Source organism: Artemia sp. Qi Xiang Cuo, chromosome 4 (genome assembly GCF_049724085.1).
Source record: "Artemia sp. Qi Xiang Cuo chromosome 4, ASM4972408v1, whole genome shotgun sequence".
NCBI classification, from domain to species: Eukaryota; Metazoa; Arthropoda; class Branchiopoda; order Anostraca; family Artemiidae; genus Artemia; species Artemia sp. Qi Xiang Cuo.
In genome coordinates, this window is record NC_142797.1 from 13,554,762 (window position 1) to 13,576,445 (window position 21,684).

Sequence of the window (21,684 nt, forward strand, 5' to 3'; positions counted from 1 at the left end):
CTCATAAGACAGGAGCTAAGGCCATCTAGTTTCACCAACCCAGAACATTAAGTTGGTTACAAAAACCTAAATAAAAATTGTTGTTTTTTGGTGTCTTTTTTACTTTTTCTTAACTTTTGCTTGACGCTGCACCGAACATAAAAGTACATATTGTACCAAAAGGGGACAGTATGTATATTTGTGTATATTTTTTATTTCAGCTAGCCCTCGTTTTGCATACCAACCCAGCCCCAATTGTTTTATAATAATGAAAATGGTTTAAAAGTAAAAGAATATGTCTATTTTAAGAAAATTTTAAGTTTGAATCCAAATAAATTTAGGACTTGAATTCAGATCCAAACTTTAGGCGGTATGCAATAATGAATATTATTGTTATAATTTTATTTTACTCATAAATATATAAACTGACTAGTACATAAAACCATTCTAGTTATATCAAAATAAAATAATAGACTCAAAATAAGACAAAAACGTGTAAAAAAAATGATGCATCCTAATTTGTGTTAATATATCTTTATTTGCTCTTTAGATCCACCATCATTGGAGATAGTTTAGCAAGGTTGTTGGAATATCTCGGCCATGATGTTGTAAGATTAAATCACGTTGGAGATTGGGGCACTCAATTTGGGATGCTGCTTGCACATTTAAATGACAAGTATCCTGACTATCTGAAAAATCCGCTGCCTATTGGGGATTTGCAAGCGTTTTATAAGGTTTGACGTTTTTTCTACCTAATCTACAAGAAGTAGGTTTAAATCAAGGAGGCACACTTGTGCCTCTATAAAGAGGCGACCCACCAATATGTTAATCGATTTCAGGTCCTAGAGGTCGCAGAGAGACTTCGTTAATCGCATTTTGTATCACAAGCTCAAACTAAGAAACTTGCAAAATTTCATCCTCCTCCGACTTTATCTTCATGGGGTAAACTGGGCCGGAAGTTTCGACCCTCCCACCACAGCCCCCCTTTAACGTTGTCAGATTGGGCCCGGGAGCTTATCCTCGAAATTTCAGCTCAATCCGATCACTCCTTCCCTGTTTTCAAAAAACCAAATATAGCCACTTAAAATTCATCATTTCTTTTTTTTTCTTATCCACGCCTACAGGCCACAGTTGGCAACTGATCCGGGTGAATGAGGACTCATTCGAAGCAGAATTCGACCTGTTAGGGCCTTTTGATATTTTCAGATCGAAAAAATTATCCCCCGAATTTACATTTACGAAAAACCTCGTTTTCCTATAAGAACCCGCTATAAGCGGGCTCTTATCGTTTCCCTATAAGAGCCCGCGAAAACGCGGGATCGTTTTCCTATAAGAGCCCGCAAGCCCGCAAGCTGTCAAATCAGCTAACAGTTAGTCAAGCAATAATAAGTAAAAAAACTGTACAAAAACGTGCAGAAATTATTTGAAAAAAACTACGTTTTCTAAAGGGTTAAAGAGGCTGAGTTACAAGGTTGAACCTTAAAACGTACAGGGATTAGGAGGCATAGTTGGGGGGCTGCCGCCCCCCAAACCCAACGCTTTCGCAGCCTTTAAAAAAAAAAGTGTTTTAAACTGAAAGTAAGGAGCGACATTAAAACTTAAAACGAACAGAAATTATTCCGTATATGAAAGGGGCTGTGCCCTCCTCAACGCCGCGCTCTTTACGCGGAAGTTTTTATTGTTTTAAAAAAATAGTTGTGAGAAATTCAAACTTTAGAGTAAATAGCGAGGCGTTGAGGAAGGCACAGCCCCTTTCATATACGGAATAATTTCTGTTCTTTTTAAGATTTAATGTCGCTCCTTACTTTCAGTTTAAAACACTTTTTTTTTTAAAGGCTGCGAAAGCGTTGGGTTTGGGGGGCGGCAGCCCCCCAACTATGCCTCCTAATCCCTGTACGTTTTAAGGTTCGACCTTGTAACTCAGCCTCTTTAACTCTTTAGAAAACGTAGTTTTTTTTCAAATAATCACAGACAAAAGGTGAACAGTACAGATGTTCAAAAGGTCAGTCCAATGTCCAATGTCCAATGTCCAATGTCAAAAGAATGTGTTGTGCATCAGGCGTGCCTATGAGCTCCTTTTGATAATGGTGATGTATGTTGAAAAACAGTGTTGTCATGTCTGTGTAATAAACGATTGATGTATTTAAGTTATCAAAACAGTTGACCCATGAGTATACCTTGTAATAGTAAAGAAAAGCATCGTGTGTTAAGCTTACATTGAAGCTATTCTTGATGATGGTGACGTATGTTGGAAGACAGTGTTGCACTGTGTGTGTAATAACGCTCAATGTATTTAAGTATTCTACACAGATGCCTAATGGGTCTGTCCTGTAAAGGTAAAAAAAAAGGAATCGGGTATTAAGTGTGTCTTAAATCCATTCTTGATAATGGTGATGTGTGTTGGAGGACAGTGTTGCTATGTCTTGTAATAGTTGATCAATTTTAAATGATCAACACAAATGTCCAGTCCTGCAATTTAAAAAGAATGTATCGGGTATCCCGTAGGTCTTGAAGCTATTCTTGATGCTGGTGATGTATGTTGGAAGACAGAGTTGCAATGTTCCTTGTTGTTTTTCTTTTGCGGGACCTGACTTTTTTGTCATCAAATCATTTAGCTTTAGAGAACCCACAGTGTCCTTTAATTATTATTCGAATTTTAAACCTGACGTGTTTGTGCTTATAAGGATTTTTTTCAAATGAAAAACTCGAAAATCGCGCTTATGGAAAATCATTGACAAGTTTTTGTAACAAAAATTATTACCCGTCCAAAGCACTTCCCTCCAATTTAGCAGCTAGGAAATAATTTACAAACATTATTTGTGAGAAGTTTGTCTAAAATAGTTGTCCAATCATTGGGCAGAAAAGTAAGCACATAGTACAGCCATACTATGTCTAGGAATACCCTCCCTCCTTTCGAAAAGAGGAATTATAGGCAATACTTTGTATTTAACGCTATTGTATAAGGTTTTCTTGATTTTTTCATCCAGCGTCTTTTTACTTTCTTTTTATACTTGTTGGATGATCAGATTTCTAAGCTCCAATCTATAAATAAAACTTATTAACATGCATGGTGTTCGTCATAAATATGGCTATCGTCATATATATGGCTATTGGCTGGTTTTTATTAGTGGAAAGTTGTTTTCGCCGTTTTTATACAATTTTCCAAGATTATATTTTACGAGCTTATATTTTTACCAACGGAAAGCTGGAAATGTAAACCTTATGCTTTGCAAGGAAAAAATTACTTTTTAACGATATTATCTAATCTAAATGATTTTATCTAATTTTCTTGGTTTAGATGATCAAATTTCTAAAGATCAAATCTTCAAATAAACATCCATTAAAATGCATGGCATTCATCATACGCAAGATATCATTGATATATTAAGTTATTATATGGCTATTGGCATCATATATATGGCATCTTTAAAACATTAAAAAAAAAAAACACCCGTACGAATGCAGGTTAGATCTTATAATGCATTAAAAAGTAGAACATTTTATTTTTGTGGCTTTTCAGGGAGCTATAAATTTTAAATTGCCAAGGATAAAAAAAAGGATAGAGATACTCAAAAGCCATTGCTGGTGCATAGGCATCGAATCGGTGTTTTAGTTGCTGGGTCTTTTTGACTAGGACAAATAGTAAGCCTGCCGCCCAGCCTCACGGCAGCGGGGGCCTATGCCTGGACCTTGAATTGCCAAGTAGAGCAATAATCCATTGCTACCGTAGGATTACTATGGACATCAAGCTAAAACAAGATTTGATCCCTTGACATATTTTAGATCTGCTTATATTTAAATCTACTTAGCCAATTAAATCTACTAATTATACCTTATACCTCATTATATTCTATTACTTATATATAACCCTTATTACTAAATTATACTAATATATTTCCCAATTATATACTAATTCTACTAATTCTAAGCATATACTAATGAATTCTAAGTGTATACTAATAAGCATGTACTATGAATGTCTTATATACTAACTATATATAACTCTTATTTTACATCTACTAATTGTAACTTAGGTACTAATCATATCTACTTAGATTAGATCCGCTGATACTTTGAAAACCACAGTTTCCTAAGGATTTTGTTCTGGTTGTTCCAAAATCATGAAGCTTTAGGGCATTACTAGATCTTCCTCAGTGTTGCCACGTTTAACCGTGAAAATAACTAAGCAGAACTAACTGATTACATTTGACAACGCTCTTTGTCCTTAAAAATCCGTCCCTAAATGATATTTCATCTTATTGTGCTACCATCTGTTACATTTTAATCACCCCTTCTCTAATGCTTAAACTTTTCTAATGCTAAACCGCAAAAACTAAAACTGCTGATTAACAATACAATAAAATAATTTTAGGAATCGAAGAAACGTTTTGATGAAGATGGTGAATTCAAGAAAAGAGCCTATGCTGCTGTAGTAGAATTACAGGCGCATGACCTAGACCAAACTAAACGGTGGCAACTTATCTGTGATACCTCTAGGAAAGGTAATTAACACTAGGCTTACTTTCTTTTATTTCAGTATGTATTCGGGCCGTGTGTTGAGGTCTGGTAGTCTTTTGGTTGTTACCTTGACTGACCCCATGGTTGTGTCTGGTAGTCCGTGTAGTCTTTTTGGTCTGGTAGTCTTTTTGTTACGGGTCTGGTCTGGATAATTACAGGTTATTTAAAGGTCTGGTAGCGTTTTTGTTGTTACCTTGACTGCCCCCTTGGTTGTGTCTGGTAGTCTTTTTTTACAGGTCTGGTAGTCTTTTTGGTCTGGTAGTCTTTTAGTTACAGGTCTGGTCTGGTTAATTACGTGTAATTTACAGGTCTGGTAGTCTATTTGCTATTACATTGTCTGTTCCAATGGTTGTATCTGGTCATCTTTTTGCTGTTTTACTTTTTCAGCAGTCTTTTTTTACTGATATGATAGTCTGTTTGATATGACAGTCTTTTTGTTACATGTATTGCCTGGGTCATTACAGGTCATTTACAGGTCTGGTAGTTTTTTTTCGGTTATTTTGACTAGCCCCATGGTTGTGTCACATCCAAATCCAATTTGGGATTTGCCTCCGTGGGTCGAAAAAAATTGTATAATTGCACTATCAGTTTTGCTCTTAAAAAGCACACTAATGCTGAAATAAATTATGAACAATGAAAATGGAAATGACCAAGGCCATGTATATGAGGCAGGGGAGGCATTTGGCCCCCCCCCCCTCCTAAGATCTCTCCTTTCCCTAAGAAAAGTTTCTGGCTAATGCTAGAACCCTGAATACAGCCCTAGACTATATATACCAGTTTGCTTATTTTCCTTGTATTATTGTTTGCTGATTATATTGTTTTGGAATCATTTTCATATTTATTTCGGTAGTATTAAGCTTTAAAACCAGCCAGATATTATAAACGAATTGTGTTTTTGTTTGTTACACAGCAGAGAACTAACGAAGCAAAGAAAAAAATTTGCTTCCCGTGCAAAAAATGAGATTTTCCTCGTTTTTCAAGCTAAGGGACTAAATTTCCTGAATAGGGGTATTTTCGGCCAAGGCAATCCTAATGGTCTACAACGTGTTTTTATCCCACACTATTTTATGGGGTTTCAGGTTTGTTCTTTTTTACTATCTTTGTCTTTTACTAGTTTGCATCTATCGCTGCAACCGTGATACTTTTTATTTAAGAATTCATATGATGTCTTTTCCTCATTTTCAATGGCACTAGCCCAACGACTTCGGTTTGCATCCAGATATCACATCAGATGGAGTTAATTGCAAATTTACCTGAAAACACCTCTTCTTTAGTGGGGTAATTTCATCAAAATCCTGGAGGGGGTGGGGGGCAAAGTTGGAGCAGATTTTCCCAAGCCAAGTGAAAATGATAGTGAAAAATGAAAAATAAGCTATATAGTAGCATAAAGGCATAAGGTATACTAAAGAAAACTGATTTTTCTGTGGGTGCTTGAATTATGTACGCCTATCTTAGTCTTGACAAGATTTTCGAAGACGCTAAATTTCAGCTGGAGGGGACAGCTGTCCCTCTGCCCCATAGTAAATTACACTCCTGATCTTCATCTTCATATGAATTCTACTTAATTTAATGCTGGTACAGGAAATGGATCCCCATTCTTATAAATAGTGTACAGGCATGTGAAACTTGTATTTTTACATTTTGTATTTTGTATTTTTAGTTGTATTTTGTGGGGGGGGGGGGGGGGTTCCAGGGCGGATCCTGTTGAACCAGCGGGCCTAGAAGAACTGAAGAGCGCTTATTTGGTCGGAAATCAAAAGTTCTAGTTGCCTTTTTAAGTGATTAAAAATACTGGAGGGCACCTAGCCCTCTCCTACACCCCTTTTTCCCCCAAGTCAGACCCAAATTTTTAGATTGCTATTTTGTTAAACATACTCAAAAGATCTAATAACTATGTCTATGATGATTACTTGACCCACCAAACGACCCGGGATAAGGGCTTAAAGCTATTAACTTCTCCCGTTGTTTACATATAGTATTGGTTGTTGAGAACTATCCAGATATTTTTTCGGGGGGGGGGGGGGGGGGGGGTGTTGGCAGATTTTCTTTGGGGGAGAGATATTTTCTATCGGGAAGATTTTTCGTTGGAAGGGAAGTTTCCAGGGGGTGAACTTTCCAGAGGTAGTTTAACACGGGGTAAAATTTGCCAGAATTCATATACAAAATACGTTTTAATCGTTTTACTTTCTCTTTGGCGACTCCATTTTATGTTTGGGGATGTTCTGGGGCAATTGTCCCGAAAAATTTTCAATGGGGTTGAAATTCTCTCGGCAATTTTTCTGTGGGGGTGGGATTATCCGAGAGACAAATTCTCCATGGGTGAATTATCACCGGGAGAAATGTTCCATGGAAGAACTATTGTCGGGAAAAATCCTCCAAGAGGAAATTTTGTTCGGGAGAAATTTTCTCTATGAGGGGGGGATTTGGGAAAAATATTCCACGTGTGAAGATATCCGCCATGACCTGGAAAATGATTAGAACTTAAATAAAAAATAAGTCTTTTCAAATTAAAGTATGCTAAGGAGAAATTTTTCAGGCATAATTTCCAGGGGGGGGGGGATTTTGCATCAAAATTAGGGAGGAGTATAAGTGGTTTGCTACGTAGTGGGGAGGGAGACAGGTACCTAATGTATCAAATAGCATATTTTTACGCTGACATGTTTTAACTTTTTGTTAAAATGCAGGTAAATATAGACGGTGGTCTGGGGAGGGAGCAAATATAAATTAATCTTTGTCCCCCCTTCAGTTGAATTAAGCCTGAATATAAGCACTGCGTAGTGATAGTACCCTTCTTATTGCTGATTTTGTTTAACACAAAATATTACTTTCACTTTCCTACCAGGAAAAAAGCTGGAGGGGGTTAACTGTGTCACCAGCAAATTCAAATAGCTAGGACGTGAACAAGTACTACCGGGATATTTTTTTGGAGCTTGAGAGGGTAATATCTCTTATTTTTTCATGATGTTTTGTGAAATTTTGTTTCCCCAAGTCATTGCCCCCTACTGATGTTCATAGGGGGTTTCCTCTAAATGCGCAATTTGAAAAAAAAACTTTCGAATGCTTTCCCACCTGTGGCAGTTCACAAAATTTTGAGGAGGTGGATTTTTTTTCAAATCCAGGGGGTGAGGGATCAAATTTGACATTCTTCAATGAAAATATAAAGAAAGAAAATTTCAGTAAAACACGGTCCAATTAAGGTATTTACAAAGATTTATGGGGATGGGCAAAATAAATTAGGGAGGCACATAGTCAACCACATCAATCGCCGCCTCTCTTGTTATCAGCGCTTAACGTTGAGAGCCGGAGATGGTGGGTTACGTGATCATTAGCTTGCTATAGCATTTTAGTCGTCCTGGTTTGTTGTATTGTCTCTTTTTGACAATTGAGCTTCTCAGTATTCAACTCTTCAATTAATGGAGGGAAAACCATTAAAATAGTGAAATGTTGGGAGGAGATATGGGTCGTAAGGCCACTACCCTTTCATTGTATATCCTAGAGCAATACCCGGGCTAGCTCAAAAGGCGCTAAATATAGCGATTTCCTCTCAAGTGAACCCTTAAAAATATCTCCTTGATGTTTAGACACCCCCACTAGCGGCAAAGAAAGAAAAAGCGATATACATCACTGCTTCCCATGCGAAAATGTACTTTTCTTATTGTTCAGGAAAGGGAAGGGGGCATTAATTCCCTTTAATGAGATTTTTGGCTGTGGTGATTCCAGTGACGCGGTTTTTTTTTTTATTTCGATCCGATCTGGGGTTTTAGGAACCCTTTCAAAACCTTTGAACCCTTCAAGCGAACCCTTAAACATTTCTCCTTAATGTTTAGGCATCCCCACTAGCGGCAAAGAAAGAAAAAGCGATACACATCACTGCTTCCCATGCGAAAATGTGACTTTTCTTGCTGTTCAAGAGGGGGAGGGGACTGTAATTCTCTTTAATTACATTTTTGGCTGCGGTAATTCCAATGGTGCAGTTTTTTGTTGTTTTTTTTTTTTTATGTCGATCCGATCTGGGTTTACCAATGGAACCGGATTCGTTTCCTTATGTTTCGGTCTGAATAAAAGTTTCCCTTGTATTTTCAGTGCATTGAACAGGGCATTTCAGGGCATTCCTAGGCATTGAAAATACCCTGGAATTTTCAAGCAGATCAGCGTGAAAAAAAAAAATTAACTTTGGCGCTACGTGTACTGCTGTGTTAGCCTCAGATTCAAGGCCGTATCCGGGCATTAGGGGTTTTGACCCCCCCCCCCGAAATGTTTGTCCGACTCGTAAAAACGTAGGAAAGATGAATTTAAACAAATTTTTTATGTGTTTTTTTTTTATTTTCTGTAGCTCCCCCATGGAAAATTATAATTACTACTATGTCACGATTACTACTGCTGCTAACAATTCATTACAGAATCGAGCTATCTGAGCAGGACTTCCATGTTTCCATGTTTGTTTGTTTTTTTTTTTTGGGGGGGGGGGGGTGCTGGTCTGTATTGATAAATGTCTGCATTTCAACTGAGCCTTGTTTTTGAAGATTTTTTTTGGGGGGGGGGGGGCATCCTAAAAGGTATTTAAAAAGTTCGCTCTCTTTTGTGCCTTTACTAAAGAGCCTTACCCGGCTATGGCTATGATTCTGACTAATGTTCTGACTTTTTGCTGATTTATTTCAGAGGGGGGGGGGTGGTTAAAAAAAACCAGAGAAGTACATGAAAAAATATAGGATATTATAAGAAAATCATTAAAATTGTGAAATGCTGGGAGGGGATATGGGTTGTTAGGCCACTTCTCTGCTTATATATCCTTCAATTCTATCCTAGAACATTCTGTTCCATTTCCATTCTATCATCCTATTTCCATTCTGTCAATTTCCATTAACATCCCAACATTTTCATTCTATCATAGAACAACACCCGGGCTCGCTCGGGTATTGCTAATGCCTTAATTTAATGTCAATATCAAGAATTGTATATGATTTTTAATACTATGTTTTACTACCTGCAAAAATCGCTAAATATGGGGATTTCTTTTCAAGTGAACCCTTCAACATCTTTCTTTGAAGTTTTAGCGCCCCACTAGCGGCAAAAAAAAGAAAGAAAGAAAGTGAGACACGTCACTGCTTCCCATGCAAAAATGTGAATTTTCTTGTTGTTCAAGAGGGTGGGGGGACTGTAATTCTCCTTATAGGGATTTTTGGTTATGCTAATTCCAATGGCGCAGTTTTTTCTTTCGATCCGACCTTATTGTGTGGGGTGTCAGGCTATTTCTCGAAATTTTCAAAAAATTGTTTTTGCAACTAACCATAGTTACCATTCCTGAATCAGCTAAAAATGGCGATTCTACTTCCCTTGACAGTTTTTTTTCAAATGTGTTTTAAATCTTCGGTTATTAGGGGCTAAGGTTCCTTCTTTACTAGATCGCTCCTATGGGGGCAATCATGATAATATCCTGAAAAATAATTATGATTCCAATTTGACTAGTCAGAGATGACATCTCTGACTAGTCGTTTAACTACGACAAATAATGTGAATCATTTTTTCAGCGTAGCCACTTTGAATTATAATTTTCTTTTTCAGAATTTCAAAAGATATATGATCGCCTTGATATGAAAATTACTGAACGTGGTGAGTCTTTTTACCAGGATTCTATGAAAAAAATAGTTGAAGATCTGAAGCAGAAAAACCTACTAGTATATGAAGAAGGAAGATATGTGATGTTCCCACTCAAAGAAGGTTTAAATCCTCTAACTGTTGTTAAATCCGATGGTGGTTACACCTATGACACGTCTGATATTGCCGCTTTGTGCCACCGACTGCAAGTTGAAAAAGCAGACTGGATCATCTATGTCACCGACCTTGGACAAGTATGAAATCAGTACTTTTTCTTATTACCTTTGTCCTTCTCATCGTCATTCAGCGGATAATTTGCTTGAAATCCCTATTTCCCTTTCAGTCCTTTTCTCTTAAGATCCTTAATTCTCTTTTAAGTAAAATCAATTTTCATAGACAATTTGCTTGAAATCCCTATTTCCCCTTCGGTTTTTTTCTCTTAAAATCCTTAATTCTCTTTTAAGTAAAATCAATTTTCGTAGACAATTTGCTTGAAATCACTATTTCCCCTTCGGTCTTTTTCTCTTAAAATACTTAATTCTCTTTTAAGTAAAATCAATTTTCGTAGAAAATTTGCTTGAAATTCCTATTTCCCCTTAAGTCCCTTTCTCTTAAAATCCTTAATTCTCTTTTAAGTCAAATTAATTTTCATAGACAATTTGCTTGAGATCCCTATTTCCCCTTAAGTCCTTTCTCTTAAAATCCTTAATTCTCTTTTAAGTAAAATTAATTTTTATAGACAATTTGCTTGAAATCCCTATTTCCCCTTCAGTCCTTTTCTCTTAAAATCCTTAATTCTCTTTTAAGTAAAATTAATTTTCATAGACAATTTGCTTGAGATCCCTATTTCCCCTTCGGTCTTTTTCTCTTAAAATCCTTAATTCTCTTTTAAGTAAAATCAATTTTCGTAGACAATTTGCTTGAAATTCCTATTTCCCCTTAAGTCCCTTTCTCTTAAAATCCTTAATTCTCTTTTAAGTAAAATAAATTTTCATAGACAATTTGCTTGAGATCCCTATTTCTCCTTCAGTCCTTTTCTCTTAAAATCCTTAATTCTCTTTTAAGTAAAATTAATTTTTATAGACAATTTGCTTGAAATCCCTATTTCCCCTTCAGTCCTTTTCTCTTAAAATCCTTAATTCTCTTTTAAGTAAAATCAATTTTCATAGACAATTTGCTTGAAATCCCTATTTCCCCTTCGGTCTTTTTCTCTTAAAATCCTTTATTCTCTTTTAAGTAAAATCAATTTTCTTAGGCAATTTGCTTGAAATCCCTATTTCCCCTTCAGTCCTTTTCTCTTAAAATCCGTAATTCTCTTTTAAGTAAAATTAATTTTCATAGACAATTTGCTTGAGATCCCTCTTTCCCCTTCAGTTCTTTTTTCTTAAAATCCTTAATTCTCTTTTAAGTAAAATAAATTTTCATAAACAGTTTGCTTGTGATCCCTATATCCCCTTCAGTCCTTTTCTCTTAAAATCCTTAATTCTCTTTTAAGTAAAATAAATTTTCATAGACAATTTGCTTGAAATCCCTATTTCTCCTTCAGTTCTCTTTTAAGTAAAATCAATTTTCATAGACATTCAGTATTCTCAATATGAACAGTAGTCAATATTTTTTATTTTATTTTTTTTACATAGAAAGTAAATGCTAGTAAAGAATTAATTTTTTCTAAATAATTTATTTATTTTAAGCAAAATGCTTGTTGTATGAAATAAGAACATTTACTGCAGCACAATTCGCCAAACAACACAATGAAATTCGGACTAAAAAACAAAAGCAAAAAAAAAACAAATACAAAATATTTGAGAACCTTCGGGTAGTAAACTCTTTTTATAAAATGGTATGCTGACCAGGCTATGCTTAAACAGTCAAATAATGTTTTGGGCATTACATCGTATGAGTACAGTCTGTAGACACTGAGGCTTCAAAGGGTATTTGAAAGGCTCCACCTCCTTACGATGCTATTTGGGGAGGGGGACCCTAAAACCCTCACTTCACCTTGCCATTTCCTTTGTCCTTCATTCCGAAAGGCATCAAAACGGTATCCATTGTCAACTGTTCCATACTTTTTTAATTACTACAATAATGAACTTCTTGAAAATGTTGTGTAGAGTTTTGATAATTCATTTTAGTATTTCTTCCATTTTATTCTGTGTTAAAATTTCTTGTTTTGTGACGTCCTCTGCTAGCTGTGTGCTTTTTTTTTTTTTTTTTTTTTTTTTTTTTTTTTTTTTTTTTTTTTTTTTTTTAATATGAAATTATTGATAACTTTGTACTTTTCAGCGCCATTGAGTGGCTAAAGCTGGTTGAAATCCCTAGTTCCCCTACCTTAATCCCTATTTTTGTAATCGTTAATTCCTATCGGAGTTAAATCCATTTTCATGCACATTCTCTATTAGATACCTGGAAATCGTCGATAAATTTCTATTTTTCGCTTCTTTTTTTTTCATGGAAAGTAAAATATTACTACAAGCAAAGTTATAGGCTACTGTAATATTAATTAACGCTATCAATCTGTTTTTGTTGAGTTCAGTTATAATCCCAAATTCTTTTTTTATTTTCTTTGTGAAATCTCGTACAATTTTTACATCCCTTATATAAACTAGATGTAGCCTTTCTTGGTTGTTTTTTTGTCTATTTTGTTATCTAGTAATACTTTCTACGTTACTTTCATAGATGTAGATATGATTTTTGGGGAAAAAATAGACGTATTGTTTAATATGAACATGCGTGAATTTTAACATACTGCAATACGAATGTTTTAAATCTCTTTTAAATATCACGAAGGGGCAGTGAAATTTTAAATAGTTGAAATTTTGAAATTTTAAATAGTTGGGTATGGCCTGAATTTGGTTAGGAACCACTCATTTACACACTAAAAAAATTACACTTTATTTAAGTATATCAAGATTCCTCACCAAAAAATTATATTTAGTCTTTTTGCTTTCTTACTATTTTTTTTTTTTATTCTTATAATTTTTATTATTATTCCTAATATTACTTATTGCGTATTGTTCGTCCATTGGGTCAGAAAAGCCCATTCGAATGTTAAATTATTTAAACGTGTCAAAAATGCTTTAAATATTTTAAATCTTCCGGTGGAATTTTTTTACGAAAAATTACAAAGAAAACTTTAATGTTTTCTGTGTAGATTTCGAAAATCTAAAAATTTCGTTGAGAGATGCCATTAAATTTTTGTAATCATTCTTTATTGCCTGGCTGTTGCACCCTGCCTGGCTGTTATTGCCTCAAGTTGGCTGTTGTACCCCTCCTCCACCCTGATGATCAAAGGCTTGCAAGCAATTTTTTCCAGGACAATGCTCTGAATTTAACGAATTTATATACAACATTATACATTATAATAACAAAGTTGTTATAATGTTGTTAAAAGCTGTTATAACAGCGGAGTTGTTAAAACATTATACAACAAAGTTGTATACTTTTGTCAGAGAAGTTAATGTTATTGGCCAAGCCCTCAACAGTATTTTAAGTGAGATTGTATAAAAACACGCTGAAATAAATGGCCTTTTTTCTTTTAAATCTTTACTTTTTTTCCTCTTTTTCCCCTTTTTCCCCTTCTACAGTAATCATTTCCACAAATCTCCTGAAAATACTCGATTCGAGTGAGTCAAGCCTTCGAATATAAATGTCCAAATTCACCTTTAATTCTTAGCTTGAAAGCTAGCGTTATTCTTTAGCTAATTATTTCGGCTAATTCTTAACACAAATTGACCGTTAATTCTTACCTTGACAATGTGCGTAAAATACGCATGTTTTGAACAGTTACAGCTGTTTTTAGATTGAAAAATACTATAGCGGTCCAGCCCCTCGGGTCAGTTGAACGTTCAACGTTCCTTTCATTGCGTGCATGGTTACTTGTTAGGATAAACAGATATATGACCTAGCATAGGTCTACTATAAAAGCAGACTTTCTTTAAATAGACTGTCGAATATCAAATGTCAAAAATAAAATAGAATGTCACACTCAAAAAACATAGTACAACGAGTTGCGCCGAATTCCCTCTTTTGATAATGGAATTGAAAAAATATAAGTTATCCGTTTTTGTCCGTTTCTTCGACTAGAAAAAAACTGAAATAAAAATCTAATAAGTCTTGACTGGCCCACAACACTGAAAATTTTGCTCAGATCCTTTCCTTTTTCTGATTTTGTATTTTTAACATAGCGTTTTTCTTCTTGTTACTTTTTCATTTTTTTTAGAGCTCTCATTTTGAATCTTTGTTTGATTGTATGGAACGTGCTGGTTATATTGACAAAAATCGCGTGCGCATTGATCATGTTGGTTTTGGGGTTGTGCTCGGGGAAAACAAGAAAAGACTAAAAACAAGATCAGGTGACACGATTCGACTTGTGGACCTCCTAGACGAAGGTAAGTTGTTGTCTCCAATCTGTAGGATCTCGAATTGCTGTGGACCGGAGGTGACGACAAGGGGGACGGACGAGGGCAATTACAAAGGGAGCCAAGGTTCAGGCCAGAAAGGAGGTATCAAAGAGGCTATTGCCCCGCCCCTCCCCCGTTATAGTATCGAACCCCCTTAACATATCTCTTACGATGGTAGTACGGGGTATTTTTATAGTATCGTATCGTATCGAAACCCCTTAACTTATCTCTTAAGATGGAGGGACGGGGGGAAACATTATTTATCGGGGGATTTTTCCCAATAGACTTGCCTGTTACAATTACTACCATCGTATGAGATATGTTAAGGGGGTTCGATACTGTACAGAGGGAGGGACGGGGCAATAGCCTCCATCCTTCTAAATTTTAAAAATTGCTTTTTTGTTTTTTTTTTATTGGAAAAGTAAAACAAAAAAAAAATATCTTCTCTCCCAGATTTGGAAAAATACCTTGGTTTTTTATCTTCATTAGATAAATTCCTCTCATCCCCCTACCTATTTTTAAAAACCTTTTTGAATCATGATTTATCGGGGGATTTTTCCCAATAGACTGCCTGTGATGATTACTACCATTGTAAGAAATATGTTAAGGGGGATTTGATACTTTAAAGGATCAGCAAGACCATTTATAGGAGGGAACTACAGAGTTTGAACCCCCCCCCCCCCGCCGAAATTCTTGTCCGATTGATAAAAACGTAACAAAAATGCATTTAAACAAATTTTTGATGCGCTTTTTAGTTTTCTGAGTTAACGTCCCCAGACAAAGAGGAAGATTTTGTTTACGAAATCCTGGATACGCCCTTGATAGTCACCCTATCTCGTCAATTATAAGTTTTTTAGTTTACGTGGCCAAACTATTCAGAATTGAATGGGGGATCTTGCCATAACTTGTAGAGCTCGGATAAGAGATCTGAAGAAATGACAGAAAACTGAAAGCCGACACCTACGTCCTGAGAAATCTTAGAAATTCGTTTAACTTGTGCCAAAAGGTCACGAAATAGCAGTCCCTAAAATTCTCTAGTATACCTGCTCGGAAACGTTAAAATTCAGCTCAAACGAGTATTATCTGAGCAATTTGGCAGCTTCAGGAGTCTCCTGTGGTACTACCCGCTTTTATTGAAAACCTTGCCGACACAGGCGACGTAAGATTTCTTTGTCTTTTCAATCAAATATCAACGTCAAATTACAGATTAACAATAGCTCGCTATGGTTGAAAACCTATTATGGTTGAAAACCTATGGTCTAAAACGCCTTTATTGAAAACCTTGCCGACACAGGAGACGTAAGATTTCTTTGTCTTTTCAATCAAATATCAACGTCAAATCACAGATTAACAATAGATCGCTATGGTGCCTAGTCCCCAGGGAGATTCTCTAATGGACCCTTTGTCTTTGAGACGATCAGCCGAAACCTGAGGCTCGCTAAATGGTTTTAAGGTATCGAATCCCTTTAAGCTATTAGATTAATCTAGAAACTGTTTAAAAATAAATTATTGTCTTCTTTTTCGTTCTTTGTTTATTGAGACTAGCTGTAACTGGAGTAAACTTATTCCATTAATGAGTTTTAAAATCTAATCCCCGTAACATGCCCATCCGTTAAATTCATTTTTTTATATATTATTTTCAAATAGTTTATTATTTTCTTTTTTCAGTCCATATCAAAAGAGTGTAGCTGAACTAAGCTTATTGTATTAATTACTTTTAAGTTTAATGTATTGTCTGAGTTTAATGTAATGTTATTGTCTGTCACGAGTACAACCATTGTAAGAAATATGTTGAACTGTTAAATTCATTTTTAAAATTATTAAAAAATAAATTTAAATTAAACGATTAAAACTGATCTAAGCTCATTGTATTAATGACTTAAAATCTAATATATTTAAAATTGATATTCAGGATAAAGCTGCTGTTTTGCGGCGCTTTTTTGTGGAGCAAACTATTATTACTAATAGTGTAGTTGAGCAGTTGTCCAAGATTACTTATTCGACAAGCCCGTTTACTTATCCTTAGCGTTTCACGCGACCCATATGACGTCAGAGGTGGTCCGAGTGGTAGTGGTTACACCTGCTAAATTTTGCTACAAATTTTTGTTCCAATGGCCAGGTAGTATTTGTCGTACTTTGATAGCCAAAACTTCATCGGTCAATATTATCTAAATTAATTGTTTAAATAATTGAAAATTAATAAATTGTTTGTTTAATTAATTAAACAATTAATTTGTCTATAAAAAAAACTGCGGATAAAATTTAATGAAAAGATCCATTGCTAGTTTTAATGTAGCATTTGGTTTTATACACCAATCATCTGGTCAGAAGTTTTTGTAATTTTTGCAATATGAAGTTTGAATTTTCGATTTTTTTTATTTGTTAATATACTCTGGAGTTAATTGTATCATTTTCTGGTGTTTGAAACATTGAAAAAAAACAATGGTTTTTGGTATATTGAGTATGTTAGTTGGTGTTTAAGTATGAAGAACAATCTTTAGTGGTGTTTTCAATGTTGGTAGTTGTTGTTTATGCATAAAGAATGATGTTCAGTGGTGTTTTCGGTGTTGGAGTTTTCAACGATTTTTGGCATTTTCAATGTTGAGGTCTTCAATGTGCCGGTAGTTGGTGTTTAAGCATGAAGAATAATCTTCAGTGCATTTTATTATGGACTTGGTCATATTGGCTTTTATGAAAGATTAATTGGGGGTCAATGTTGCAAGTTTGTATGTCATTCTCTGGTGGGAATATTCATTTTTAGGGTTGTTTTTTGTGATGAAATTGCTTGGTAAGAAAAATTGTAAAGTCGATGAAAATTGAACTTGCTTACTAAAGGTCAAAATTATGAAATAAACTTTTGAATAAATGCCAATGTGAGAAGTCAACGCTCTTCCGCCACATCAATAAACGAAAAAATTCATCCATTTTTTCAAATGTAGGCCTAGTTGTATTAAAAAATTTTAAATCTAGTGTTGTTGTTTTCTCTCTCTCTCTCTCTCTCTCTCTCTCTCTCTCTCTCTCTCTCTCTCTCTCTCTCTCTCTCTCTCTCTCTCTCTCTCTCTCTCTCTCTCTCTCTCTTCTGTTCCCGATGTGCAGGCAGAGTACTTGGTCTTTTTTAATACATATACATTTTCTTTTTGATTTTTAGCTGTTTTAATTAAAATTTTATCCGTTATTATATTTGAGCTTTATTTTAATTATAACTTCAATTGGAACTTCATTCAATTGTTAACAAAAGGCACTATTGTCTAAAAATTATTGTCTTTGGCTTCTTTTTTTTTTCTGTTCTTTTATTCTTTTTGTTTCCTTATTTTTTAGTTTAGTTTCGTTTTTGTTTTGTTTTTAATAATGAAAAATTGGTTCTCAGACAGTCATAAAATTAATTAATTCCAACTTTCTTTCATCCTGTAACTTGTGTATATAATTTGTCTTCATTTAGGCATAAAAAGATCAAGTGATAGGCTTATTGAGAAGAACCGTGACAGTGTTTTGTCTCCCGAAGAATTAGAAGAAGCCAAGATGTCTGTTGCCTATGGTTGCATTAAATACGCGGATTTGTCAAACAATAGGAAGGGAGATTATATTTTTTCATTTGACAAGGTAATGTTGTTTACATACGTCATCAAGTGCTTCCTAAAGCTATTGACATTTTTCTCAACAAAAATCTCGACTGTTTAGCACAAGTAAACTAATAAACTTTAAATGCAGCCGTTGGCCAGTCGGCAATTCTCTCACCTCTCATCCCCGAAGATTAAGAATGTATATATCGTGCTCAATTTGGGTACAATATGGACATTTTTGGAAAAACAAGCTTCAAAGCCCCTTGCCACTTCTATTTATTCTCACCTCCTTCATGGCTGGGTCGCAAAAGACACTGGAAAGGTGATAGAATATTCTAATGCAACTGAAATTTGGGGCAAAAGCCTGGATAGTTTCCAAGGTTTTGAATAAATAGTGACCTTCAGGAATATTCCTTCACTGAGACAGCTGGAAAAATGTGTCTCATCGTTTACCTCCCTGTTGCCCTTGATCTCAAAACAAAATTTCCAAATTTTTACATAGATCACTAGATGTCTTAAAATTAAGTGAGCTTCATTTGTGCGTGGTCATAAAAGTACTTTAATCGCTTGTTGTTGTTTGTCTATCTTTTAACAAAAAGAAGCCTCTAATAAGCACAAGGCAATAGAACAAATAAGCACATAGCATAATAGCACAAGGCCAATAAGCACAAGGCAACGATGGTTAATTCATATCTGCTAACAGAGAGGAGAGAGTAACACTTCAGCTTCAAGATTGATGGGTTTTGATTGGATGTGTTTAGGGAAATGGTGGGCGGAAGAGGGGGGCTAGTTGCCTCTTGCCACTTCTTGCCACAATCATTGATAACTCCGCATGCTTCCCTTCTTGGAAGAATTTTTGTCTGGCATCATTAGTGCTTTTGCTTCCGATTCTGGAAAACTTCAATGATGCGTGCAGTAATGATTCGGATTACGCTTAACGATTCTGTGAAAATAAGGGCTCATTTAGGTGTATTTTCTTCACATGAGAAAATAGATTTTTTTTAATATATATTTGGCTACTGCCTCCTGACACCCCGATTAAAGGTTACATAATTTTCCTTCGATAGCATTTTGGGTCTATTTAGGTCAAAATTGTCACAAATGGCACATCAGGTTAAAATCGATGTTTTGTTATGGTGCGAATTTGTTTGTAACTTTAGCTCCATGGTTTTCTGACATATTAAATTCGTTAGTGGGATTTTTATCAAGTGCGCAAAGATATTTGAGATATGATCAGCTTGGAAGGGGATTCTTTTAGTGTTTATGCTGTGTAATCATTTTAGAGTTTCAATTTCTATATACAAAAATGGCTTATCATAGGCAAAAGCGCTGCCTTAGTAAAGAACAATGTTGGCACCATTGTTTATAGAACTAGCAGTATGATCATTCCCTATCTCACCCATTATAAAAACCCGGACCGAGGTGCGAGTGCTCCAGAGAACGTTTTTGCAGATATAAACATAAGCGGCATTAGATCTTTTCACGGGTAGACAAGTCAGATTTCTCTTGGACGCGAAACTTAGAGTTATAATAGAAATAATCGGGAATAAGTGGAAACCCGCTATTACGAATAATGCAATTTGTAACCCTCTTAGACGCGAAACTTACAGTTATAATAGAAATAATCGGAAATAAGTGGAAACCCGCTATTACGAATAATGCACTTTGTGACGGAAAATTACTGATTGACGGAAAAAGACTAACCCGCTAATGCAGAAATAAGTGGGAGGAGCTCTTTGTTGGCACCGAGAATGAAGACCAGAAATGATCTGCGATAAACTTACTGGATAATTCTATAAACTGTGGTTGGAGCAATGTTTTTTTTTTTTTTTTTTTTTTTTTTTTTTTTTTTTTTTGTATTAGACCAGGGCACTTCGTAATCGAAGGAGTTGTCGTAGAAACTTCATACAGGGCTCGTTCGATTGGAAATTGAAAGGGCTATTGCCCTTTTTAATAGTCTAAAGCGATTGGAGGGCAACTAGCCCCCCTCCCCCCCCCACCATTTCCCTAAACACATCCAATCAAAATTTTAAGATATCTAACGTCGTTGAAACGTAGTTGAAAGGTCAGGATATTATTTATTTGAGGATGACAACTCCCCCAAAGCCCTCAAAGCAAAGGTTGTAAGTTATGCCCTGGGGTATATAAGGTTTTGATAGAAAGCGTTGTCGTAGAAACTTCAAAAGGGGCTCATTCGATTGTAAATTGAGTGGGCTAGTGCGCTTTTTAATAGTCGAAAGTGAACAGAGAGCGAATGCCCTTTCCCCCCGCCCATCATTTCCCCAAACACTTCTGATCAAAATTTTAATATAGCTATTTTGTTCAAAGTAGTTGAAAGGTTCAGAAATTACGTATTTGAGGATGACACCCCCCTCCCCACAGCCTTCAGGGCAAGGGTTGTAAATATGCCCTTGGGGCATATACGTTTTTTTTATAGAAAGCGTTGTCGTAGAAACTTCAAAAAGGGCTCTTTCGATTGGCAATTGAGAGGACTAGTACCATTTTATTAGTCGAAAGCGATTGGACGGCAAATGCCCCCCCCCCACATGCCCATCTTTTCCCCAAACACTTCCCATCAAAATTTGAGATTACTATTTTGTTCAACGTAGTTGAAAGGTCTGGAAATTATGTCTGAGTATGACAAAGCCCCTCCAGCCCTCAGGGCAAAGGTTGTAATTATGCTCCAGGGCATATATTGTTTTTATAGAAAGCGTAGCCAGATAAACTTCGAAGGGGGCTCATTGGATTAGTAATCAAAAGCTCTAGTGCCCTTTTTAAGAGTCAAAGTGATCGGAGGGCAGCTACCCCTCCCCCTCCCCCTCATACACACACGTCGTATTGTCCCGAAATGTATCTAATAAAAATTTTGAGATAGCCATTTTATTCAAAACAGTCTAATTATGATATAACATGGCTTTTGGGGTTGAAACTAACCCAAAGAGCCTGGGGGTAAGGGTTGTAAGTTATGCCCCGGGGCCATATAAGGTTTTTATGGAAGGGGTGGTTGTATAAACTTTAAAGGAGGCTCATTTTGTTGGAAATTGGAAGTTCTAGTTCCCTTTTAAGAGTCATAAGTGATTGAGGGATAAAATTCTGAGATGTCAATTTTGCTCAAAATAGTCCAAAGAACATATAACAATGCCTCTAGGGTTGACACAACCCCACAGTACTCTGAGGATAGGGGGGTAAGTCACGCCCTGGGGGAATATAAGGTTTTTATGCAATAGACTGACGCACAACCTTCAGATGGGGCTCATTTGATTTGAAATTGGAAGCTATAGTGCCCTTTTTAAAAATCAAAAGTAATTTGAAATCAAACAGCCCCCTCCTCCGTGGCTCGGATATTATTTCTGTGAAAAAGACACCCCTCTCCCCTACAGATCTCTGGGTAAGGGTTGTAATTTATGCCCTGGGGGGAAATAAGGTTCTTATAGAAAGGGTGATCGTATATGCTTTGGAGGGGACTCATTGGATTGGTAAGTTCTAGTGCCCTTTTTAAGAGTCAAAGTGATCAGAGCGCAGCTGCGCCCCCCCCCCCCCCCACACACAAACTTGTCGTGTTTCCTGAGATGCATCCAATAGATATTTTGAGACAGTCCTTTTATTCAAAGTAGTGTACCATTGAAGAATCA

General features: G+C 35.8%; 1 protein-coding gene across 1 annotated transcript in view; it reads left to right on the plus strand.

Annotated features, from left to right (window-relative positions):
• The window catches only part of LOC148952791 (arginine--tRNA ligase, cytoplasmic-like), a 53,549-nt gene extending 35,379 nt beyond the window's left edge, over positions 1-18,170 (plus strand). Inside the window, exons 5-9 of the mRNA XM_089087782.1 lie at positions 530-713; positions 4,352-4,481; positions 10,060-10,346; positions 14,312-14,480; positions 17,932-18,170. Coding sequence (XP_088943908.1) covers positions 530-713; positions 4,352-4,481; positions 10,060-10,346; positions 14,312-14,480; positions 17,932-18,170 — 1,009 coding nt within the window. The remainder of the gene's footprint in view (positions 1-529; positions 714-4,351; positions 4,482-10,059; positions 10,347-14,311; positions 14,481-17,931) is intronic.
• The last annotated feature ends 3,514 nt before the right edge of the window (positions 18,171-21,684 follow it).